Consider the following 26,734-nt stretch of genomic DNA (forward strand, 5'->3'; position numbering starts at 1 on the left):
TATAAGAATGATCCAAATAGGGTTGGGGCTATGTGCAAGCAATTTGCAAAGGGTTATCCTTAGAAGATATGGGCATCAATGAAGCAGGGTAAAAGGAATTTTCAAGTGAAACTTCACACTAGGGAGCATACTTGTGGGAGGTCTATGAAGATTAAGACAATGGATTGCAGATTATTTTGGTAACAGGTTTAGAGTGAACCCTTATACGAAGGTCCATGACATAATTGAGACTCTTTGGTTAGAAAAAGGACTGAAAGTGAGCAGAATGATGGCATATAGGGCAAGAAAAAAGGGGCAGGCTAATATTGTAGGGGAGTATGAAGAGTAATACTCTTTCCTGCCTAGGTATATATGTTGCAGAAATAAGGAGGAGTAACATGGGAAATATAGTGAAATTGCAGTTGGATGCAAATGTGTTTGAGAGATTGTAAATTTGTTTTGAAGCTTTGAAAAAAGGTTTTCTCCTTGCAGGCTGCAGGCCCTTTATTTCACTTGATGGATGCCTTCCTGAAAGGGCCTTTTGGTGGTCAATTACTTGTTGCAGTGGGAATGGATGGGAACAATCAAATGTTCCCCATTACATGGTCTGTAGTTGAGGTTAGATACTTGGACCTGGTTTCTTTCCCTCCTTGCAGATGACTTGGGAACGCAACAAGGGGCTGGTTACACTTTCATGTTAGACCAACAAAGGGGTTACTAGCTGCTGTTGTTGATGTGTTCCTAGAGGCTTAGACAAGGGTTTGTGCCAAGCATGTATATTGCTAAGAGGAACACAGGGAATGACTTTAAAGCTAACATTGCTTAGATGAGAGCAATATCAGAAGATTCAGCAGAGGATTTGCTAAAGAGAAAAAATTGGTGTAGGGCATTCTACATTCATATGTCTTGTTATCATAGTGTGGACAATGACATGAGTGAAGTGTTCAATGCCTACATTCTCACCTCAAGGCAGAAGCCCATTATCACTATGTTAAAAGATATTAGAGAGGAATGAATGGAGAGGTTGCACAAAAAGAGAGATGAAATAGGCAAGAGAGATGTATTGTTATGCCCTAGGATTCAAAAGATTCTTGAGAGAAATAAGATATGGGCAAGGGGGTGGAATGCTTTTTGGGATGGAGGTTTCTGTTATGGGGTGAGGCAAGGTGCTACATAAGAGAAATTTGTGGTCAACTTACAAGACAGAACATGTAGTTACAATACTTGACAAATAAGTGGAATTCCTTGCAAACATGTTGTTGTGGTAGTGTGAAACAAAGTTGATGAGCCTGAGCATTATGTGAATGAGTACTTCACAAAGAAGAGTTATTTCAAGGCCTATGACTTTCTTCTTGAGCCACTAAATGGGAACTAATAGTGGCCTGAAGCTTATGGTGTTGTTATAGCACCAAAGTTGAGGAAAATTCAACGAAAGCCAAAGAAATACAGGAGGTATCAGGTGGGAGAAGTAACTAGCAGGTTGAGAAAGACTGGTTCAGCTATGAGATGCAGAATGTGTGGTGTCACAGACCATAACAAAAGAGGTTGCAAAAATTCTAGTCAGGATAGGCAGCAGTGTTCCACTAACAACCACCCAACAGGAACCAACTACAACTCCTATGAGAGGTGTTGGGGTGAATACTTACCCCAATGAATATCAAAGAGTTACTATTGTAAGTACACTAGCCTATCAATCTGTAAATTCTTTAATTTATTGATAATATGTCATTAACACTTGTTTTTTAAGTCTGCAAACATTCAAGCCCAGCCTGCTCCACCAAGACAACCAGTTTAAAGAGCATTTTACAATGACTGTGAGGGAGATCAAACAGTCTACTCTTTCAGTCAAGAGTATCCACTGTCAAACCAACAAATCCAATCAACTGTTATTTCTAGTCAAGTACTCTAAGTATTCCAAGGTAGGTAAAAACATATTCACTTAATTAAATTAAATTCATTTCCATTCATTAATCAAGCCATTGATTACATAAGGTCATTAAAGGACCTTGCAAGATCTAAGAGAAAAAGCAAGCACTAAGGTAAACCTGATCTACATTACATTGATTTTTGTCATTACATTACTTCCTAAACATATGCCAACAAAGCCCTACACACACAAGAACAACCAACTTCCACAAATCACAATTGACCCCAAGGTTTAGTGTAGCATGCAACCCTTCTCATCTTCAGCAGCAGGTAGTCACTCTCTATTTTCCTTAAATGTTGCTTAGATTGCCTCAGTTCCTTCCTCATATTAAGGACCTCATTATTCAACTCTTGCTTGTCTTGCATTAACCCTAAAATTACCTCTACTGCCAATTAGTTGGATCCTCCTAATCAACCCATTTGAAGTACTTGCAACCCCTTCTTCCTGTGTCTGCATCATAATCAAGGAACCTCCTACTAGGATTATCCTTTGTCCATGCCCTGTTTTTGGACACTAACAGCCCACAATTACATCTCTTTGAACCCGCACTCACACCAGAACTGCTCATAAGCATCATTTATTTCTGTAAAATCAAATTGCAAAATTTTTTTAGGCCACTTAATCTTTTTTCCTCAATTTTTTGAATGCAGATGAAGTGATTCTGATGATGTTAAAGAGTGTTCAAGATGAAATATGGAGCCAAATATATATATCCTCTGATTTTTTTTTTTAAATGTAAGGCTAGTTACGACAAACATTTTTGGAATTGAATAAATTGAAAGTTCAGTTACTTCCTTTAATTTTGTCGAAATTTTAGATTTTCCCTTTTTTTTTGGTTGTTAACCGTTGTTGTAAGTGGGAAAGTTTAGTACTCTCCCTTGAGTACCTTGCGTGATATAAATGAAAGTTGAGTACCTACCCTGATACAGATTGCAAAGTTTAGTACTCAGTAGTGTATATTACTCATAACAATAACTATGGTGTAGTAATGATATTATTATTAATTCATAAAATAACAACAATATAACCCGTTATAATTAGTTAAAATTGGAATAAAAATGAAAATATAACAATAATTACACTGATTTGTGCATGATTTTGCCATGCATTTCAAAATTAATACCAAATAATAAAAGTATTAAATGTTTATTCATGACCCTAAGGAGAACATATAGCATTACCCAATCGATTTTTGTGAGTAAGTTTGGGATATACAACAAGAAATAAACTAGAGTAATCTATAAGGTATAAAAAAAAAAAAAAAAAAAAAAAAAATATGGAGTACTTTGTAGTCATTATATATACATTTACTCTGTATTAATCAATTTTTGGTCTTCTTTCACAATTACTCTGTATTAATCAATTTTTACCATTTCAAAATTGTTTACCATCAAAATTAAAATATATGGAGTACTTTGTAGTCATTATATATACATTTGTGTGCATATATATCCAACAAAATTTTACTCTAATTTAATCACTTAAGCTTAATTAGAACTCCATATGTTGAATGTTCAAACTATTCAAGTTGGATGCAGTACTATTTAAGGGAAATTGGAGTACTATCTAGAAGCATACTAATGCAAGATATTCATGTCTCATTTGACTTTTAAAACGAAAATTCATTAACTATAATGCGGAGAACTTTTGTTTTTAGGGGCTTGCCCCTCTGGCCCTCTTTCTCGCCCCCTTTTTCCATTTTGGTTCTACATTCTCTAATACACAATTTTTCTTACCACACAATTTTTCTTACCATGTATTCAATACTTCCTCCTTTCAAATTAGATGACACATTGTGACTTTTAACATTATTTTCAAATTCTACTTTGATTAGTACTAGATTAGTACCCGTGCGATGCACGATAGTAATAATCTTTTTCCCATAATTAATTGTGATATAATATAAAAATGAGGTAACCCATATGGAATAAACAAATGCAACGCATATAGAAAAGTAATAATAAGAAAAAATTATTATAATTACTATTGAGAAAGAAAAAAAGTTATTGTTGATCAGTTGTATTATAAATATTTAAAAGTAATATACATTATATTACGTTAATGATAATGCATATTATTTCCAATAAAAGTATACAATCTAATGACTATATGACTAAAGACTTATTTATAACTGCCCTTTAATAAACATGATATTAATCAAATAACATAATAAAATCTACAGTAAAACTATTAGCACAACAACATGTAAATATATAAATTAGAAATAATGTATCACCTTTATATCTAATAAAATAATTTCAATAGAAACAAATACTACTCAGACGATTAAAGACAATAATAATCCACAATTAGGCAACACTAACCTATATTATTAATAGTACATTTTTTGTTTATGAATTGATGCTCTACATGAACATGATATTGTCGCTCTTTGTTATTATATAAATTTGTGTTTGAAGCTATCCAATAATTATTGTTTGTTTATTGCCTTAAAAGTGTATTTGTACATGATAGCTATTTATCGATTAAAAGGAAACACATGAAGATGTCACTTGTCACTACGTCCAATATATCTTTTACTATGCAACTTATTTATAATGTCGAATGTAATAAATTTATTATATCAATCAAATATTTGAGCAAAAGAGAATATTTTTTTTTTGTATTTACTAAGATATTAATATATTTAATCACATAATAACAAAAAATTGATTGATATTTTCCTAGAATTAGACATATGATATAGATGTCAAACACAAAATTTATTTCATAGTCATATTTAATACTCCATTAGTCTAAGAAATAAAATATTAGAGGTATTTAAAAAAAATTAAAGTGATGTTTTAAAGTAATTTCTTTAATATCAATTATATGAATCAATTTTATTACTTCGTATTACTTTTTGGGCAAAATTCAATAATACACTGTCTAAAAGATGTTCAGGCGGTAATGATTGTATCTTGTATCTGAACCAGTGGCTCACTTTTTCTACTTCCTCCATTTTTTTATTGCATCATAAAAGATTGGATGCAAAATTTGGTAGTGGGAAAAAGTAAGAGAGAGAAATGTAAAAATACAAAATCAACCATGTAATGTAAAGATAAAATAAAAAGTAAGTGTGAAATAGTAAGGGTATGTTGGGTACTTGCAGTGTGAACATAGATATTTTTTGTCCTAAAATGGAAGTGATGCAATATTTGTGAAACTTCCCTAAAAGGCAAGTGATACGGTATTAAAAAAAAATGGAAGAAGTATAATTTAAAAAGAGTTGAAATAATACTTTCGGTAAATGTGTATGGAAAAATTAAGAACACGAAATAAATAAAGAAAAAAAATACATTTTATGTAAGATAATGCATAAGATTTGGAACAATGTTATTACAGTTGTATTATACAAATATTCTAAAAATACAAACATTTTTGGCCAAAAGGGGAGGGGGAATTTTGGAGGGAAAAAACAGCACCAGAAAGTAACATGTGTCATTCTTAGTGTCTGTTTTAGTATTATGTTATTATTTGTGAATTATCAATATTTAAAAAATAAAAAGAAAAAAACATAGTCATAATCTTGTTGGAATTCTTTTAATGTGTATTTTCAAAATATCATTTTTTTAACATTTAATTCTTGATAAATTGAGATATTTATAATTAAATTTATGCATTGGCAAACGTAATAAAAAAAAGTGTCATCTAATTTAAAACAAACAAAGTATTACATAAGATATATTATAATTGATTTAATGGTTTTTAAAATACACAATCTAACATATCCAATTTATATGTTCTCATATGATATTGCACGTTTTGTCAATTGTACTGCGTGAATTACTTATCAAGTTTTCAAATATTGATGACCAAAATTAAAGTGTAAACAAAGAGTTACAAATGGAGATATTAATTAATTAAATTAATGTTCATAATTTTCTTTTACTAACTTGTGTTTTACTCTGTTGACTTAAATGATCAACCAAGTATATAGTTGATTTGACTTTTAGGTTGAGAGAGTGTGAAAGTAAGACATTAATCAAAGCAATCTAGCTCCACAAGAAGAGGTGAGAAACTATTTATTTAAAATATTAAAACAGGAGTTAATATAATTAAAACCGGTAGTGACAATGTGTAAACGAGTTACAAGATTGGTTTTATACTCTAATAAATAGAAACAACTTTAAAATGGTGATTGAGTACAAAAAGTGAAGGAGTATAATATTTAAAAAATTCCTTGAAACCATGGATGTGATATGTATTGATATGGTTAATTAAATGATTTTGTTTAATCCCTCAAGTTGATTGCTTTCAACTTTAAATCTTAATCAAGAAGATGATAATTATATGGTAAGATTAGGTTTTTGATAATAATCGACCACGTCAAAAAGTTGGCTCCGACAATTATTTATATGTTTTTTTTAATAATCCACGTCAACTGTTAGAAAAATGATCCATGAAGATTATGACAGGTAGGATTTGAGGCAGCTACAATTTTATTTTTCTTCCATCTTTTATTATGGGTGTACTTGTTTTAATTAATGATTTATTGACTTTAAATTATGAATTGATTAATTCTACCATTACTTATGGTGATTAGATCGAAGTCATATTATAAAATGACTTAAGAAAAGAACACTTAATATTCAATGAATTTGGAAAAGGGAATGAAAAAGTTCAAAATATTATTACCTTTAATTTTTACTAGCTTATACTTTTATACATGTCCAAGGTTTTTATGAATCATGAGCTTTATGACTTAAAGTGTCTCAATTTACAAGCTAATCCAAGGTAGGTAGTCCGATAAAGTAATCCAAAATCAACCTTAACCTATTTCAATTACAATGTATAAAAATAGATGGTTTAGATTCTAAGAACTTGTTCTATTCACTTGAAAATGTTATAGTCCAATTTAGTTTTGTCTAAATTTTTTAATTTGACCTTTTATAATTAAACATTAACCATATATTTACACTATTGCACAAGGAAAAAAAAAAGTTAAAATGGTAAGCCAATGTTAAAATTAGTGATTTAGTTTTAAGGGCCATTAGGCCAAAAAAAGTACTTGGCATTGCAAAGATTCACAATCAAATTGGATTTAATAGAAAATGGATTAGATTGTAAGCAATATTTCAAAACCAAATTTAAAGTTATTATACACCCTTAAATAAGGCCCAATACAAGTTGACTTGGCCTCATTAAAATCCAAATTGAATTGTACCTAAACAATACTTCAAGCCCAAACAAACTGGTTGACAATAATTTCTAAGCAACCATTAATAACTGAGGCCAAGCCCAGCTACCTATTTATGAGGTCGTCATAAATATGAATATTTATTATAACAAAAATGAATATTTTCTAGCAAAATATATTTTACAATAATTTTGTAATTCACAATAATCAAATGTTCATTTTCATGCAGTATGATATTCATTCTTATAAAATAAATGTTCATTTTCATGCCGTATGATGTTCAATCTTATAAAATAAATGTTCATTTTTTTTATTTAATACAAATTATTATGTTTGTTCAGTTGTATAAATGTTCATATTTATAGTAAAAGATGTTCAATCTTATAAAATAAATGTGCTCGCTGCCTTCTTTCTGCCTCCAGTCTGCTTCTTCGCTTTATTCACCAAACCAGTCCCCCCCCCCCCCCCCCCCCCTAACACCAATACTGAAATTTTGGTTGTTACAAGAGTCATGTAACACGTTATTATTGAAGCAAGCCTCCTGAATAACAGCACCCACCAACCACCTTTTCCCTCCTGGGCATTCACAAAACCATCCATCTGCTCACCCCCCGTTACACCACTAGTGAAATTAAGTGTATTAATAGGATCATGAAGCACACTGTCATAATTTAACGCAGCCTCCTGATTAACACTACCCTCCATCCCCCCTTGTCCCTCCTGGGAATTCGTCATGATATTATTAAGATCGCCTTCCGCCCTTCCCTGCTCAACCATTATTAAAGCACCATGATCCTCCTTCCAATCAGAAGAGTTAGTGCGCATATCCGACCTTATACCCCTTCCTGCACCTTCCCAGCACCATTAACATCAGACTGATGATTTGTTGTATTCCTCCCTTTCCCCTCCAAGTCATTCGTCTCCACTATCTCTCTGCACACAATAGACTTGTTCTGGTTTTCTATTGTCTGCTTTCCACCTTGACTGTCAGCACTTTCAACCTTATCGAAAGAAAGAGATTTTGGAACAAAAGTAACCTTCTTAACCTCAAACATCTCCCGCAATTCTTCCCCTTCCTGCTTCCTCCCCTTCATTGGAAAGGCTTTAAGCCATATTCCCCAACCATGGCCATTATTAATAGAATCTTCCGCCACATTTAAACAATCCTTTTCACTGTGCCCCATCAAACCACACGCAAAACAGGAAAAAGGGAGTCTCTCATATTTCAGGCCAGCTTTCACAATGTTACCTTCCCTAGTTTTCACAGTTAAAAATCTACGCAAAGGTTTATGCGCATCAAGGTTCACCTTAACACGCCTGCTTTTGCAAATCGCTATAGTATCAGTTCTACTTCAATTATCTCACCTAGCCTCGCCCCCATGGTTCTAATGTGCTCATGAGTCCGGCAAGTAAACGACAAGTCCTCAATACTTATCCAAAAAAGAGAGTGGGTTAGTTTTACCTCAGAGGGTTGTTCATCCCCTTGGATAGAGTTGAGGATTAATAAGTTCTGTTCAAAGCTCCAAGGTCTGCCATTGAGAACCCTCTCCATATATTTCCAATGAAAAAACTGAAAAGCAACCCGGTTCGAGTCAATGTTACGTATTATCACCTTGTCCATCATCGACCATGCTTGGGTTATTGTACGTCTAAAAGCATCGAAATTAACTCCACGATCTGTCAAGAGTTTACCAACTAGAATCAATGAAACCCTAGAGATATGATCGGATGATTGAACATCTCCAACGTCAATAACTTCTTCCTCTTCAATGTTAATGTTTAAATTCGAGTATTGTTCCGCTAATTCTTCCGCCATTGAAATTGCCTGAATCAACCACACTCGGTGGTGGATACACCTCTCTTCGAAAGGTGGGAAACCCTAGTCGCAGGGAAAAAAACGCCCTCTCTTTCAAGGGAAAAAGATATAAAATTTTACCTCATATTTCATTAGTTTGTATGATTAAAATCGTACAAATCAAATATTAGAAATTAAAAAAATGTCAAATTTATTCGTTATTGTAGTTCTACTAAAAGTACAAAGTATATTTTAATGGTGAGTCCTCTACTCTTTTGGATAAGCCAATTGTTTTCACGCTAGACACCATTTCCGCTAGTTGACTTTAAAACAAGCAATTATCTTATTCATCTAAATGTTGACTCTTGGGCACCCTCCTAACTAGTCCTAAGTAACGAGTTGGTAACGTGCTTAGCAAGACAAGCAAATATTATAGCAAATAGTTCAGTAGGTGATATGTTCAGTATCCGACTATATACACATGACATACTCACCAAGCACGTCTTAGACTCTAAAAATGGAGCGTCGTCTTTATTTGTTTATTTCTATGGACTTCTTTAGAACTTTTTTCAGAGGGAAAAACTTGAATTAAATTATAGGTTAACTTATTTATTTAAAGCGTGTACTATAATAAAGTATCTGAAATTGTCCTCATTTGGTATCTAAATTACAAAGGTACAGCAGCTTTAAAAAAATATACAAGGTAATAACAAAAGTAAAACTTTTGTACTTGGTAAGGATAATAATAGTACTATGGTAGTCTAACACTCCGGTAGAATTGTGTATCTATGTAGGTTTCTATCATGTGTAATATTTTAATTAAGCAATATATTTAAGTAGGTGTACAACCCAGATATGAGATGAATGATATAACTTCACAAAGTGACACAAGATATATCTTTACATAATTTATATGGAAATATTCTCTATTAGTCTATCTATACAAAGCCGTGTAAAGTGTAATAATAGTAAAGGAACATAAGCAAGAAATTCCATATCAACATTGCATGGATGATCGTAAACTCAAAACCGTGTAAAGTGTAATAATAGTAAAGGAACATGAGCAAGTAATTCCATATTAACCATGAATATGCTCAAATAAATATCAGATGTAGGTTTCAAAATATATTGTCTTATAATTTGAAAGCATAGAAATATGTATCACCTAATTCAATAAACCATAGGGGATGTAAAAGTAATTATACCAGATAAACAGAATCACGAGCTGCAAGGGCAGTGATATCAGCACAAGACACAACTCGTCCACACCGTAGATGCACAAGCACACGAAGTTCAACGAAAATTGGCCGACCGCACCACTTGACCGTCCTGTCGGCCCTTCCCCTTTCCCCTTGAACCACCACCCTCGTGAACTCACCATCCCTACATTCAAATTGAAGCATAATTCGAAGTTCAGGTTGGTTGTGATGGTGGTTGTTTGGTGTTGTTGGTTGTGCATGCGATTGCTTCGAGCTTTGTTTCAGGCAGGTCGGGGAGGTTTTATGGGCTAGGTTTCAGGTAGGCAGGTTTTTCGAGGGTTAGGGGATTCGACGGTGGGTGAGCGGGGTGGCTGGCGTGACGGGAAAGGGGTGGTGCAGTGTGGGTTGGCCGGTGGGCGGTGGGGATGGGGTAATCAGGGAAGGGAAGGAGGATGTGGTTGGGATTTCTAATTTTTTTTTTAAAAAATTTATTATTTTAAAATATAATTTATATAATTTTTTAATAAAAAAAAAAATCAAAGGTTAATCATTTTAATTAAAAGGTTAGCCATAAACCTAAAAAAGGTCACTATGTCAATTTTTCTAAACCCTGGTGCCACTTAAAAGAGCTGCGAAAAAATTCGTCTTCCACGTATAAAACTCAAAACCACGAGACCACCACGTAGAATTTCCCTTTTTTTATTTAAGGAAAAACTCTATGTGACTAAATGCATATACGTAGTATAAAAAAAAAAATTAACCGTTTCGGTCCGGTCCGAGCCATATCCTAGCAAAACTATTCCAAGGTGAACATCTATGGCACGCACTTTGGGTGCAACGTCTAGCAATTGTAAACTCTCATTCGACCTCCCAAAAGCTCCCGAGTCCCTGCACTATTTTCGTTAACAATTGAGAAGATGAAGATGAAGATGAAGATGGTGATGATGAAGAGTACAGCTCTGGGTTTTAATGGCGGTACTGTTCTCTTTCCTCCTTTTACCTTAATTTCTCCCCCCTTTCCTTTTCATTTTCGATATTTTTCCACTAAAAAAAGAATTGTTGCAATTGATGATCGTCACCTATTTCTCGATTCTGTTAAACAACATGCAATTTAGGGTTTTCCGATCTTAAACTTCCACAATCTCTCTTCCATCAATTGACTGCTTTGCGCCCTCTTCCTTCAATCGTTGTTTTCTGCCAACTCTTTACTGCCATTTCCAAATTGAAATGGCTTCATCCTCATTCCACCATTATTTCTCTCTCCAGACGCCTTGACTTACTTGGCCTTCCTCCTGACAATTATTCCCTCACCATTCTCGCCAATTCTTACTGCCACTTGGGCTTTATCGATTTTGGGTTTTCTCTTCTTGGTAAAAGTCTCAAGCTTGGTTATCCCCTGATTGTGTTACCTATAATTCCTTGATTAATGGCTATGTCCATTGTGGTAAGCTTCCCCTTGCTACTCAGCTGTTGAATAAGATTATCAAGTTAGGTTTCCAACCAAATATAGTTACCTATGGTGCTATTTTCAAAGGCCTTTGTAGTATCGGCGACAATGCCAGTGCTCTCACTACATAGCACCTGATGTTACAACCTTCAGCATACTGGTTGACATGTTTTGTAAAGATGGATTTGTTAAGGAAGCACAAGCCACATTGCAGCTCATGACTCATAAAGGTGTTACTTCAAACATCTTTACTTGCAATGCTTTACTTGATGGTTATTGTTTGCGTGGTCAGATGGAAGATGCTGAAAAGCTACTTGACCTCATGGAACAAAATGGTTGTGAGCTTCAATTCTATGATCAATGGATATGTCAAACTCAAAAACACTGATAAGGCTCTTACTGTATTAGAAAATATGTTTCAGAAAGGAATAACACCAGATGTTGTAACCTTTAACACCCTTATTGATGGCTCGTGTAAAGCCAATAGACTTACACTTGCACGCCAGTTGTTCATTGATATGCAAGCTCACGGAGTTACTCCTGATGTTGTCTCATATAGTTCATTGCTTGATGGCCTATGTAAATGTAAACGGCTTGATGAGGCAGTGGCATTACTTGAAGATATGGAGGATAAAGGTATTAAGCCTGATACTGTCACGTACAGTATCCTTATGGACAGCTTGTGTGAGGCTGGGCAACTTGAAGATGCAGCAAAATTCTTCTCTGATCTTGTGTCAAAGGGTCTGCAGCCTAGCTCTAAAACATACAATATATTTGTTAAAGGCTACTGCAAGAAAGGGCTCATGACTGAAGCTGCTCGATTATTGAGGATAATGGAGGACAACGGTTGTTTCCCTGATGGTATCACCTATAATACAATCATCAGAGGATATATTCTCAATAATGATGCAAAAGCATTATACTATCGTGATCTTATGGTAGGTAAAGAGTTTGAAGCTGATGCAGACACTTTCGCATTATTTGTTGACCTCTTGTCTTCTGATAACATAAGTGACTCGCCCAAGGGCCTGCTTCAGAAGTTTATCAAATGAATTGTAGGGCAAGTTTGCTAAGATTGGAGCTTTTTTTGGACCTTAGATATTAATCAAATTGTTCTTCGTGAGGTATCTATTTATATTTCTATTACAGTAAATTAACTGCTGATGCTAGGGTGTCTAGTCTTTTCCATGATTTTCCAATTGTAAAGCGTCAAGAAGTGTAAATTGTGTTATGCTTTGTGCTGTAGTAAAATTCATTGCTCTGTTTTTCCCCTCTCTTCTTATATACTGTATAGTGCATATTCTGAAATACTAGAAATCTCAAATTGTATCGTGGACTGATTTTCAAGTAATGCAGGAACCTTTATTGAGGTGTTTCTAATGACTTTGAATTATTGCAGGAAACTTATATGATGAAGCTGAATGAAGATCAATCGTTGCAATTGCTTTCTGTCTTTTGGATACTAGCCAATCTTTCAGATAATTTATCATCAAACTTTGAACAATAGCTCATTCTTATTGCTTGATGCTGATATCTTCACTTAAAATAATCCAAGAACTATTTTTAGCACAGCTTTGGTTCCCTTTTCTTTGTCTTGCTTTTCTTGTGCTGCTGTCATATATTATAATGTTCCTTTGCATGAAGTGGGGAATGTCTTTGCCAGAATGTGTCCCATGATTCATGAAAACTTAGTAACCATTAATTGCATGGATCATTTCAGAAGTATAGCAACACCTTTTGTTTTTTACTCATACACTAGCCAAACTCTTATATGCAGAATACAAATCAGATGGAACTTGGGAATTAAGCACATCACTCAACTCAACCATCTGACACATTATAGTTGCAAGCATTGGACAATTTGGCTATGCAATTGATAACCAATCAGCTAATCTCTTTCCTCTCTGAATTACTAGAAAAGAAAAATCTTGATCACGAGAGATTAACGCTGGACATCATAGTGCAATATCTTGGCTATATAATTAAGGTATGTGCGGCTGCTGAATGTTAAATCGTCATGTTATGGTTTATCTTTAGGGGATTTGAACTAGAAATTTGTACATATATTCTTTTAGATAGAAGAAGCTTTTATCTTTTCTTCTATCTAAAAGAATTGATTCCTTGAATGATTCCCCTTCTCTGGAGGTATGTGTACTGTCAATTCGATTGGTTTGGAAATTTATATCTATACAAAGCCGTGTAAAGTGTAATAATAGTAAAGGAACATAAGCAAGAAATTCCATATCAACATTGCATGCATGATCGTAAACTCAAAACCGTGTAAAGTGTAATAATAGTAAAGGAACATGAGCAAGTAATTCCATATTAACCATGAATATGCTCAAATAAAGATCAGATGTAGGTTTCAAAATATATTGTCTTATAATTTGAAAGCATAGAAATATTTATCACCTAATTCAATAAACCATAGGGGATGTAAAAGTAATTATACCAGATAAACAGAGTCACGAGCTGCAAGGACAGTGATATCAGCACAAGACACAACTCGTCCACACTGTTGATGCACAAGCACACGAATTGAAGATCATTTGTAATCTGAAATGCTTGAGACCTAAGCGTCAAGTTTGGAGGAGCATCCTTCTCACTTGGACCACTAGCTGATCCATCCAACAATACGGAACCATCACATCCCTTACAAAATAATTACATTGTTAAGAATTAATGAAAAGTCATGATTAGCAATAATTTAATAAAATCCACTTTGAAACCACTAGAAATTACAAGATTATTGTAACTAAGATATGCTACAATAATAATTAATAAGTTGTCTTTGCCTTAAACCTCATATCAGGTTATTACGACTACAAAAAGGTAGAAAAGTCAACAAGATATACGCATAATTTTTACAATTTTATAAATTAATATTTACTTGAATGAAGCAATCATGAAAATGAAGGCGGAGCAAGCCTGCAGCTTGGGTTATATCACTTTGAAAAACTTGCGAAAGATGATTTCTAATAATGGAATCTAAACTCGGACAACTAGAAGTAGTGACCATGAGTCTCTCATACTCATTCTGCAAACACGCACAAACCCTCTTTCCTGGAGGGCTTAACTCGAGTTCTATGAACTTCCACAATAATCACAAGGATGAAGTGGTGGTTGTAATGGGTGCCACAGGTACAGGGAAGTCGAAACTTTCGATTGACTTGGCAATTCAACTTCAGGCTGAGATTATAAATTCCGATAAGATTCAAGTGTACAAAGGGCTGGATATTGTCACGAACAAAGTGACAGAAGAAGAGTGTAGGGGTGTACCCCATCATCTGTTAGGGATAATCGATCCTGATGTTGAATATAATGCTAATGATTTCCGGCATGATGCCTTGCTTGCTATTGAATCCATCATCGAACAAGACAAGCTTCCGATTATAGCAGGTGGATCAATGATGGATCCACCTGCTATAATCGGAAGCTTGCCTTGCTTGTCTTGTTCGATCCACCTGCTATAATCGGAAGCTTGCCTTGCTTGTCTTGTTCGATCCACCTGCTATAATCGGAAGCTTGTCTTGTTCGATGATGGATTCAATAGCAAGCAAGGCATCATGCCGGAAATCATTAGCATTATATTCAACATCAGGATCGATTATCCCTAACAGATGATGGGGTACACCCCTACACTCTTCTTCTGTCACTTTGTTCGTGACAATATCCAGCCCTTTGTACACTTGAATCTTATCGGAATTTATAATCTCAGCCTGAAGTTGAATTGCCAAGTCAATCGAAAGTTTCGACTTCCCTGTACCTGTGGCACCCATTACAACCACCACTTCATCCTTGTGATTATTGTGGAAGTTCATAGAACTCGAGTTAAGCCCTCCAGGAAAGAGGGTTTGTGCGTGTTTGCAGAATGAGTATGAGAGACTCATGGTTCACTACTTTGAAATCATCTACTTTGACCCTTTGAGATTCCTACTACTAATGATGACAATACTAGAAAAAGTGGGACAACTTTTGAAGAGGCCATTGTTTTTATGATCTCTTTTTTCTCTTGTATAACTCTAGTTAGTTGTTTTTGACTTGTGAGACATGGTTCATTGCATGGGACCATATATATAAGAAAAATAATGAACATTAACGTAAATAGATCAATTTTTTCTACTAATAAAAATTCGGTGGTTGATGGAAATTTTGATATTGACTAAGTGTATATTTTGTCTGTATTCTATATTATTGATGACTTAGCTAGTTAGCTTGCGCGAGGATTTAGGAGTTATTTCATCCTATTATCCTTTGCATTAGGTAAATTTTATACACTATTGCGTTAGACGGATGGTAGACACACGACTTGATTTTTTTTCATGTTTTTGGTGAGAAGACACCCACTAGGGCTTTAATAAATGCTTAGAGTTATTCAATCTTTATTGTAACTTCCACTTTAAGTGACTTATGTATATACAATCATTGGAGTACATGTAACCATGTAAATAATGCACGAAATATATTGATAACATTAGTAATGTAAGAAATAAAATTAAAAATTCTAAGAAAAAATTAAGAAATAAGGTTATGTAAATGTTGTGAGGATATTTTTACAGCGGTCGTTTGAAAATGACTACCATTTTATTTTAATGATAAATAATGTAATCGGTTTGTTTTTTCACATTATAAAATGGACACATTTTTTCTTCTAATATCTATAATAATGCAAATATAATTTTTGAAAATTTTAATCCAACATAAAATAAATAATTTTCGAGAAACTATAAAATAAGAATAAAAGTTACTTATATAAAACTAAAATTTGATAAATTAAAAAAATGTTGATAATATTATTTTATACCAAAAATAAAGTAATATAATTGATTACTTGGAACAAAATTATCAATTATGAACTAAATAATCATGAAAACATTATGGTACTCATATTTCAAACGAAAACTATAAAATTTTCATTGTTTTGAAGGTTTCAATGGATTTTTTAAATTTTTTTTTCTTGCTTTTGCAAAAAAGAAAACACATTTTGTAGTATAATGAAAAAAGAAAAAGATGATTTTCTAAGTGCAATAAGTTCCCTTGTGGTGGAAATTGTACATATTGTTTTTAGGTAAAGATTTGATAGAATATGATATTTATTCTAGATATTATCTTGTATAGAAGGATATAGTTTTGTGAATATTATGTAGATATCTTTTGAGATTTCCTATGATAATAGGATTCATGGCTGTAACCCTATATATATGAATCAATGGAATACACTCCAAGCCAAGGAGTTTACATTATCTCACATGGTATCACAGCCTAGGTTTTAGATCAAACCTAGCTTCCGCAAATTTTTTTCCTTTTCCTGAATTTTTTATTTTTCTTTTGTGCCCTAGGCGTCCCCCCAAGCCACCCCTAACACCACTGCCGTCTTCCACCATGGTCAAGGACGGTGAATCCATAGCCTTTCATCCGGTTCTTGGTGTTAATAACATTAAGAATGCTATTCCTCTAATTCTTGATCGTGAAAAAGTCCCATATTCCAATTGGGTTGAGTTATTTGAGTGTCATGCTCATGCTTTTGATGTTCTTGATCATATTGACCCAAAAACACCACATCCTACAGACCTTTCTGACACAATGTGGAAAAGGCTTGATTCCATTGTCAAGAATTGGATTTATGGTACTATCTCCACTGATTTGCTAGAAACAATCTTGTGCAAAGGGGATACAACACAACAAGTTTGGGATAAACTTAAGGAAATTTTCCATGATAACAAAACCACTAGGGCGGTTTATCTGGAAAATCAATTTAATCAATTGCATCTATCAAAATCCTCTAACATCTCTTCTTATTGTCGAGAATTAAAAAAAATTGAAGGATCAACTAGCTAATGTTGATCAACCTGTGTCAGAGCAAAAACTCGTCATTTGGCTAGTTTCGGGACTAGTGAATACGGATTTTGATACTGTTGCTGCAATGATACAACAAACAACCCCGTTGCCTTCATTCGAAACAGCGAGGTCTCGGTTGCTACTTGAGGAGTCATGGCGAGCCAATAACTCATCATCACAGGCATCCTCTTTTGTGGCTCAATCCGGCACCACTACGAACTCGACGGCCACACAACAGCAGCAAGTGGCACCGGCTAGTTAGGGTGGCGGCTCAAGTTAGGGGTGAAACTAATGCGGTTTAAAACCGAACCAAACTGCAAACCAAGCCGAATTAGAAATATGGTGCGGTTTTTTTTCTAATATGGTTCGGTGCGGTTTGAGGAATCCCAAAACCGAATTAATATGGTTTGGTTTCGGCTTTAAGATTTGAAAAACCAAAAACTGAAATCCAAACCGAACTATGGCCCATATCCAAATTATAGCTTAGCCCAAAACTAATTTCTACCCTACATATATAAAGCCAAAAAATAATAAAACTTGTGTTTTTTTTATGTCCTACAATATCAACCAATGTGGGCGATGTTGGAGTGAACGACCAGTTAGATGGAGCAAAATGGAAGAGGATGAAAAATTTTGGTGTGGTTTGGTTTTATTTTTAAAATCCGAATTTAAAACGGTGTGGTTTGGTTCGGTTTCAATAATAATATGGTGCGGTGTGGTTTGAAAAATCCTAAAACCGAATTAATGTGGTTTGGTTTCGGTTTGGGCTATAAACCACACCACAAACCGAACTTTCACCCCTAGCTCCAGTGGCCGTGGTCGTGGTCGCGGCCGAGGACGAGGCAGGGGTCGTGCCCAAGGTTCTCCATAACAGCAGCAACAACAATCAGGCCCACAATGGGGCGCACCTTAACAGCCTTCACAGTGGAATGGCCCACCCAATCAGGCCCAGCAAGCCTCCCCACAATGGGGTTAGGCGCCATTCCCTTATCCTCAACAATGGGCTAGCCCACGACCTCCATACCCGCCTCAGCAAACAAGGCCACAGCAGGCCTATTTCTTTGGGCCTCCTCAACAGTCCCATGCAGCTTCCTCTTCTCATGGATCGGAGTATGGTTCGACAATGACTCCAACCGAGCTTGGAAATGCGTTCGCAACGATGAGTCTTCCCAATTACGATCCGTAATGGTACATGGATTCTGGAGCCACTTACCACATGACAAATAATGCAGGTAATCTCTTACCCCTTTTTAATTTAAGCACATCTAATTATATTCAAGTGGGTAACGATCAACGCATTCCAATTATGGGTTATAGTCATTCCACTATTGCTAATAAATATCTTTCCTTGTGTGATGTTTACTTAGCCCCCCCAACTTAACAAAAATTTAATTTCTGTTAGAAAGTTTACTTCTGATAATTTTGTGTCAATCAAGGTTGATCCTAATGGTTTTTCTGTGAAGGATCTACGAACGGGGAATCTAATAACCAGATGCAATAGTACCGGGGACCTTTTATCCTGTGACCACAGCATCGACAACATGTCTAGCCACTTCTCTCATAGCTAGAGCTGTCAATTCGAGTAAACAGGTCGGGTTTGGGTCGGGTAAACTCAGGTCGGGTCATTTCGAGTTAATGTTGTAACCTATACGGCTCGGGTTTTGGTTGGGTCATGCTTAATTCGGTAACGTTGGGTCATACATCTTATCGGGTCTGGGTCGGGTTAATAACAAGTCGGGTTACATTCGAGTCGGGTGAATAATAGGTCGGGTTTAATTCGGGTTTTCACGGGTTAAAACGGGTTAGGGTCATTCTCGGGTTCGAGTCGGGTTCGGTTCAAGTCAATAATTTGCGGTTATAATCAGGTCGGGTCATTCTCGGGTTTGATTCGGGTTCGGTTCAAGTCAATAATTTGCGGGTTATAATCAGGTCGGGTCTTTCTCGGGTTCAAGTCGGGTCCGGTTCAAGTCAATTATTTACGGGTTACAATCAGGTCGGATCATTTACAAGTCCGGTCATGTTCGGGTTCAAGTCGGGTTTGGTTCAAGTAAAAAAGTTGCAGGTTATAATCAGGTCGGATCATTTCCAAGTCAAGTGATGTTCGGGTTCGGGTCTCAAATATTGGGTTAACTAGTTTAGATCCCGTACCATGCACGATATTGTGAAAGTTATTATTAATCCGTTTGACAATATTTAACAAAACATCTTACACGATCACTAATCACATTTTTATGAAAATTATTGTTTACACAAAGGAGCAAAATACACCCAAAAGTGTTTCTTGATTAATTGATAATTAAATGAATAATATTTATCAAAATGAGTAAAAAGTATGTAAATATAAGAATTTCTGTCAATTTTCTCAATTTAACTTTTGCGTAAATTACATACACCACATTGACTAATGTTTGTGATATATACATGAATTTAAATATAGTCATACAGATACTACCGTCTCAATGCATATGTGGTTTTCATTCAATTACAAAATAGAGGGGTATAATGTTTCATACTTCAAACCTTATTTCACACAATAACAAATAAAAAAGCAATTAGAATATGCAGGGGGAAAAAAATTGGCGAGTGGAAATCGCACTATGAAGTCATATTTGTTTTAATCAAATTAAATATTAGTTCTTGTCATATTTGTTAAAATTACCAATTTATTTAGAGTTTCCATAATAATAACAGGAAGTAAATGGGAAGGGACAAAAATATATTGAAATAAATTATTTTGGCAAGCAAAATTTGCTCTTTAGTATAAAGTTAATGTTACACAATTAGATAAATATTTAGGTAAATCATAACAATGATAATTTTTCTTGTAGTACAAAAGTCACAAAATATGTTAAATCTGATTACGGAGTATTTTTTTTTTTTTTATTTATAGTTGTCAATCTTGTATGTTTAAAGATACAGAATATACTAAATCTTTTTTTTTAAAAGTAATTACTATATTAATGAAAATAGTCATTAATTTAGTATAAGATCTTTTTGAAATATGTTTTTCTTAAAAAAAAAATTAAATAAGGACACACCAGGAGATGACACGTGTCATTGCTGGTGTGTATTTTAGTATATAGTTATTGATATGGATATCGGGTTGATTTCAGGTCGGGTCATATCAGGTTTGGGTACATTTTTTGGGTCGGTTTGTTAATAGTTCATGTAATGACATTCACGTTTAATAATCATTATCAATTACTTCATTTATTGTAAGAGAAATAATTTCAGATAAGTTTAAATTCGAGGTAATAAGTTCTAATAAGTTTAGATAAGATCTACATAATAAGTTCATATTAATTCCAATAAAAAAGGTTTAGTTTAGATTTGTAGAAGATAAGTTCAAACCCTATTCTAATCTATTCACATTGATTCCACTTATTTTAGGGATAACAATTTTAAATAAGTTCATATTCGAGATGACATGTTTAGATAAAATACAATAAGTTCATATAAATGCGGATAAATTAGGTTTAGTTTATATAAGTTAAAATACAATAATTTTTTTTTCTAAACTTATTTTATTTGAAATTATATATCTAAACTTATTTATTTTTTATAAGTTCATATCCGAGTTCACGTTTTTTTAAATGGCATGTTTTTAAGACATTTAAATGGCATTATTTAAAACATTTAAATAAGATTAAATAGATAAATGAATAATAAAATTAGAAAAATAAAAGACCGATAAAAGCCTTTTAACAACTCTAGTTCGGGTCACCACTTTCTCGAATTCAGACAAGTCAAGTCATGATCGGGTACAGGTAAATTATTTGGGTCAGATTATCATCGGGTCATTGTCATATACTTATGCTCGCATTCAATCATTATCACATTCAATTCAATCATTATCCGAAATTATTATTTTTTTTAACTTTTTTTTATTTGAATTTTTTTTTTATAAAATATAAAATAAAACAACCAAGCCTAAGGTCAAATAGTATTTGTAAACCGTAATTGACTACATTAATGCACATGCACCTACAAAGTAATAGTATTCGTAAATCATAATTGCTTAATTGAAATATCGAATGAACTTGCACCTAAAAAGTGGTAGTATTCGTAAATCGTAGTTACTAAATTTAAATAAAGAATGCACATGCATCCAAAAAGTAGTGGTATTCATAAATTTTTATAGGTTTTTTTGAGACATATAAATTGTAATACATTTGATAATAGAGAATTTTATTAAAAATATTTGAATAAGCTTTAAAAGGAAAATAACTCATAGAATTAGGGGGAAAAAATGATATGACGTAATCCTAGATTTCTAGTTAATTTCGGGTCAATAACAAGTCGGGTTGAATTCGGGTCGGGTTAGTGACAGATTGGGGTTAATTTCGAGTCGAGTTAGTAATAGGTCGGGTTAAATTCGGGTCCGGTTAGGAATAGGTCGGGTTGAATTCAGGTCGGGTTAAATTCAGGTTAAAACGGGTTTGGTTCAATTTCGGTTTAGGTCGGGTTCGGTTCAAGTCAATATTTTACGGATTATATTTAGGTCGAGTCATCTCCAGGTCAGTTCATGTTCGGTTCGGGTCTCAAATACTCGGGTTAACTCGGGTCTAGGGTTGGGTTCAGGTCGGGTGAGTCACAACCTTGTCTTCATCCACGTGGCACAACTGCTTAGGACATCCAGGGGCACCCACCTTTAATTTTCTTAGAAGTAAAAATTTGATTGATTGTAATAAGGAGCACGACTCCACTATTTGCGTAGGTTGTCAATTAGGAAAACATACTCGCTTGCCTTTTCTTAATTCCAATAGCACTACTTATTCTACTTTTGACATTATTCATGCCGATTTGTGGACTTCTCCTATTCGTAGTGATAAAGGTCACAAATATTATCTAGTTCTATTGGATGATTATACTCATTATGTGTGGACTATTCCTCTTGTATATAAGTCTCAAGCTTTTCAAACCTTTCTCAATTTTCGACAATATGTTCTAACCCAATTTGAACGTTCTATTAAATCTTTTCAAAGTGATCATTGTCGAGAATTTGACAATGACCCGTTCAAATTATTTTGTGTCAAAAATGGATTGGTTTTTCGCTTCTCTTGTCCTCACACATCTTCTCAAAATGGCAAAGCCGAACGCATGATTCGTACTCTTAACAATGTTAAGTGTACTCTATTGTTTCATGCATCACTTCAACCGGCCTTTTGGCATTATGCCTTAGAAACGGCCACTTATCTCCTAAATATTATGCCTACCAAAACTCTCAATCAAATCACTCCGGCTCAAGCTTTATTTGGGGTTGTCCCGTCCTATGCTCATCTTAGGGTCTTTGGGTGTGTTTGTTTCCCGAACTTATCAGCAACAATGCCTCATAAGCTTGCACCTCGCTCCACCCCATGTGTTTTCTTGGGCTATCCTCCCGATCATAGAGGCTATAGGTGTTTGGAGATCATCACCAATAAAATCATAATCTCTCGTCATGGCACTTTTGATGAAAATACTCTTCCATTTACTCATCTCACTAAGTTTCAATCGAATGACTATGATTTTCTAGCGTCGGATGACCCTTCACCAATCTTGCAACACCACATCCGTATGCAACCCACACCACGCACACCCAACCAGCCCACTCCACAGGCGGGCTATGGCACTGCTCAGCAGGCCACAGGTGGGTTGCGGCCAACAACCCAGCCAGCACGCCACACAGAGCAGCCCACTCCACATGCCGGTTGTGGCGCTGTTCCATCAGCCACAGCTGGGCTGTGGCCTTCACTGCCATCCCCTCCTACGGCCCGGCAGGCTACTTCCACAAACCACACACCTACGGCCCAGCAACAACCCCAACAACCCACTTTGCCAACTACCTCACACCACTCAAATCAGCCCAAGCCCTTCTCCAAGCACCTCATCCAATACACACCAACTCCCCTTCACGGCCTAACGCCAATTACTCCAACTAGACCACCGCCATTATCACCTTACATGCAAACTCGGTCTAAGCACGGAATAGTTAAACCAAACCCGAAGTTCGGTCTATCTGCCATCATTCGTTCCCCGCTTCCAAAAAATCACAAACAAGCCATTTCCGACCCAAATTGGAATGTTGCGATACGTGATGAATATAGTGCTTTAATTGAAACGGGGACATGGGATTTGGTTCCTAGGCCTGCAGGGGTGAACATTGATAACTGTATGTGGTTATTTCGTCAAAAAATGAATGCTAATGGTGATCTTGAAAGACACAAAGCTCGATTAGTTTGTGATGGCAGGTCTTAGGTAGAAGGTGTTGATAGTGATGAAACCTTCAGTCCGGTTGTTAAACCGGCCACTATACGCACTTTTTGAGTTTGGCTATGGCTCGTCAGTGGTCTATTCACCAACTTGATGTGAAAAATGCCTTTTTGCATGGCGATCTGAATGAGTGTGTGTACATGCATCAACCTCCCGAGTTTGTTGACAAGCGTTTTCTGGGCCATGTTTGCAGGCTTCGCAAGGCTCTATATGGTTTAAAACAAGCTCTAAGGGCTTGGTATCAGTGGTTTGCTAAATTTCTCTTGCAGATGGGGTTTGTCATTGCTAAAAGTGACAATTCATTATTTATTTTCCGACATGGGAAAGACATGGCATATTTGCTATTATATGTTGATGATATTTTGTTGGTTACTTCCTCAAATCTGTTATGTGACCGCATCATTTCTCACTTACGCACTGGATTTCCAATGACTGACTTAGGTCCACTCAATTATTTTATGGGCATTGTTGTTACTCGTACTCCTTCATATATGTTTTTGTCTCAGAAGAAATATGCACAGGAGATTCTAGAGCGCGCAGGCATGGCTAGTTGTAAACCTACGGCGACTCTAGTGGATACTTAATCCAAGCTTTGTGCAGAGACATGCCCTCAGTTTCGTGATCCAACACTCTATCATAGTCTTGCAGGTGCACTACAGTACCTCACTTTCACTCGCCCTGACATAGTTTATGCAGTCCAGCAGGTGTGTTTATTCATGCATGATCCCAGACAGGCTCATTATGATGCATTGAAACGCATTCTGCGTTACATTCAGGACTCCATTGATCACGGGTTACACTTATATCCTTCTTCATCCATGCACTTGATTACTTATACTGATGCAGATTGGGGCGGGTGTCCAGACACCCGTCGTTCGACCTCGGGTTACCGTTGCTTTCTAGGGGATAATCTCATTTCCTGGTCGTCTAAGTGTCAACCTACTTTTTCAAAATCTAGTGCAGAGGCTGAATATCGAGGCGCCGCTAACGTTGTTTCTGAGGCATGTTGGCTTTGTAATCTACTTTTGGAGTTACACTGCCCTCTTCGGTAGGCCACTGTTGTTTATTGTGATGATGTCAGTGCAATTTATTTATCTCATAATCCCGTACAGCACCAACGCACCAAGCACATCGAAATGGACATTCATTTCGTTCGTGAGAAGGTGGCGTTGGGGCATGTACGGGTCTTGCACGTTACATCTCGTTATCAGTTTGCAGACATTTTCACGAAAGGCCTCCCTTAACAGCTAATTTTGGAGTTTAGATCCAGTCTCAGCGTCCGTCCTCCTCCCGCTAAGACTGCGGAGGTGTGATAGAATATGATAAATATTCTAGATATTATCTTGTACAGAAGGATATAGTTTTGTGAATATTCGATAGATATCTTTTGAGATTTCCTATGATAATAGGACTCATGGCTCTAACCCTATATATATGGAGCAATGGAATACACTCCAACCCAAGGAGTTTACATTATCTAACAAGATTTATGCAAATTAAAAAAAAAAAAGTTAATCTTTTAATTACATCAGATGAATCATATGAAATTTATCTTCACAATTACATAGATTGAGAAACACCCTCTTTGAACACGATTTTAAAACATGATATGAATTCGAAAGAGGGTATAAACAACGTTTGGTATGTAAGCATGATCGTAGCTTTGTAGAAAGAAAAATATTTATTTTATTCAATTCAATTGTTATATGTGTATGTTATAAAACTAAATCTCTAAGTATATGTCTTTTGATTTTTATATCAATAACTAAATCTTATTATATCAAAAAAAAAAAAAAGTGATTCAATTATGTCTATATCATTGCTTTTTGTGTCTCACTCAAAATCGAGATTCTACTTTGAATCGAAAGAGGATTCAAAATCGAAATGTAGAATCATAAGATTCAACGGACATGCATAATCAAGATGTCATATTTAAATTTAATTGAATATATTTAAATTGCAAGTTAAAATTACCTAATTACTAAGAAAATAGTTGTTTACCCACTAAACAACCAATAATTGACCATATATATTTATAAATAGCCTTATATGCATGTTTTAAACTTGTAAGGTTTTCACTAAGTAAGAGGAATGTGTAAAATCGGATAGAATAGTAAATCAAATTGTATGGATATACCTTAATCATAAAATAGTATGATTCTAAGATTTAATCGATCGGGATTTTAATAACTACGGAGAATGACTCGACACTAAAAAAATGGATTTGTTTTAAAACTTTTATTGTTTTGCAAAATTTGAATATAAATGTCTGTTTAGTCCTGCTCTTTGGAGTTGTTTTTCAAAATTTTAGTTCAGAAAATTAAATTAACAACAACAACAACAATATTTAAGTTTAGTTTATTTAGTTATATTATTGTAATCTAAAAGAACGAGACCTAATATAAATTGAATAACTTTAGAGGATTGTGTAAATTATGCTACAGATCTTCATTGTGTTTTTATGTATTTTCTAACACAATCCTATAGTATATAGAATCATACGCCTACGATGCACACCATTGGCCGTTGTCCCAAATGATTACATGTATATAGCTCCAAAATTGGGAACATATATTATTTTATTTTCTTAGAATAAATATATGTGTTCATTTTCATTGATGAAGTAAGTAAGAAAAATAGACTGACTGTAATGTTCGTAATTTTTTTTTTTGAGCCACAATGGGCAGGGGTGAGAATCAATCCCAAGATCTTCTAAAATCGGAAGAGAAGCTCTAACCACTTAAACTGTCCCTCACTCTCAATGTTCGTAATTATTATACAAATAAGGAAATTTTGTCAACAACTACTAATTTAAGCCTCTGTTTTGAAAACAACTACCTTTTAAAAAAATAAATTAAAACAACTACCACAAACTTGTAAAAAAGTTAGAGTAGCACTACATACCACTCTTAAATTTCCGGCAAGAATCTGTGGTGAGTGGGTCCCACTTACTACCTTTCCCTCCAATTTGACCATCCGAAATTACCTAATTGCCCCTCTTTTATTCCAGACCCAACTACCTTCCCTTCTCTTTAATTTCAAGGATGAACCCTTCAATTTCTTGCTGAATTTTTCATTTTGCTCAACCAAGCTTGCTTTTTGATCTTGCAGCAAACAAACCTCTTGCTTCAAATTAGCTATTTCTGCCTTCATCAAC

At 34.9% G+C, this 26,734-nt stretch overlaps 5 protein-coding genes across 5 annotated transcripts; 4 read left to right on the forward strand and 1 right to left on the reverse strand.

Moving 5' to 3' along the window:
* The first annotated feature begins 11,900 nt into the window (after window positions 1-11,900).
* On the forward strand, window positions 11,901-12,994 carry LOC110735606 (putative pentatricopeptide repeat-containing protein At1g12700, mitochondrial). Its single transcript, XM_021915795.1, has 3 exons — window positions 11,901-12,526; window positions 12,637-12,688; window positions 12,887-12,994. The coding sequence occupies exons 1-3, from the start codon at window positions 11,901-11,903 to the stop codon at window positions 12,992-12,994; spliced, it is 786 nt and encodes a 261-aa protein (XP_021771487.1).
* A 479-nt stretch (window positions 12,995-13,473) lies between these two features.
* On the forward strand, window positions 13,474-14,930 carry LOC110735607 (adenylate isopentenyltransferase 5, chloroplastic-like; the record flags this gene model as incomplete). The annotated part of the gene is made up of 1 exon (XM_021915796.1): window positions 13,474-14,930. A coding segment is annotated over exon 1 (462 nt), but the record flags the coding sequence as incomplete, so codon positions are not given.
* LOC110735555 (adenylate isopentenyltransferase 5, chloroplastic-like) lies at window positions 14,913-15,514 on the reverse strand. Its single transcript, XM_021915747.1, has one exon. The coding sequence runs from the start codon at window positions 15,375-15,377 to the stop codon at window positions 14,955-14,957; it is 423 nt and encodes a 140-aa protein (XP_021771439.1). The 5' UTR covers window positions 15,378-15,514; the 3' UTR covers window positions 14,913-14,954.
* Window positions 15,515-16,869: 1,355 nt separating this feature from the next.
* On the forward strand, window positions 16,870-17,325 carry LOC110735608. The gene has a single exon (XM_021915798.1). It carries the CDS (start codon window positions 16,870-16,872, stop codon window positions 17,323-17,325), a length of 456 nt encoding a protein of 151 aa, XP_021771490.1.
* A 6,314-nt stretch (window positions 17,326-23,639) lies between these two features.
* LOC110735610 (uncharacterized mitochondrial protein AtMg00810-like) lies at window positions 23,640-24,629 on the forward strand. The gene is made up of 2 exons (XM_021915799.1): window positions 23,640-24,117; window positions 24,226-24,629. Exons 1-2 carry the CDS (start codon window positions 23,640-23,642, stop codon window positions 24,627-24,629), a joined length of 882 nt encoding a protein of 293 aa, XP_021771491.1.
* Window positions 24,630-26,734: the final 2,105 nt, after the last annotated feature.

This window comes from Chenopodium quinoa, unplaced genomic scaffold, assembly GCF_001683475.1.
Source record: "Chenopodium quinoa cultivar QQ74 unplaced genomic scaffold, ASM168347v1, whole genome shotgun sequence".
Taxonomy (NCBI): domain Eukaryota; kingdom Viridiplantae; phylum Streptophyta; class Magnoliopsida; order Caryophyllales; family Amaranthaceae; genus Chenopodium; species Chenopodium quinoa.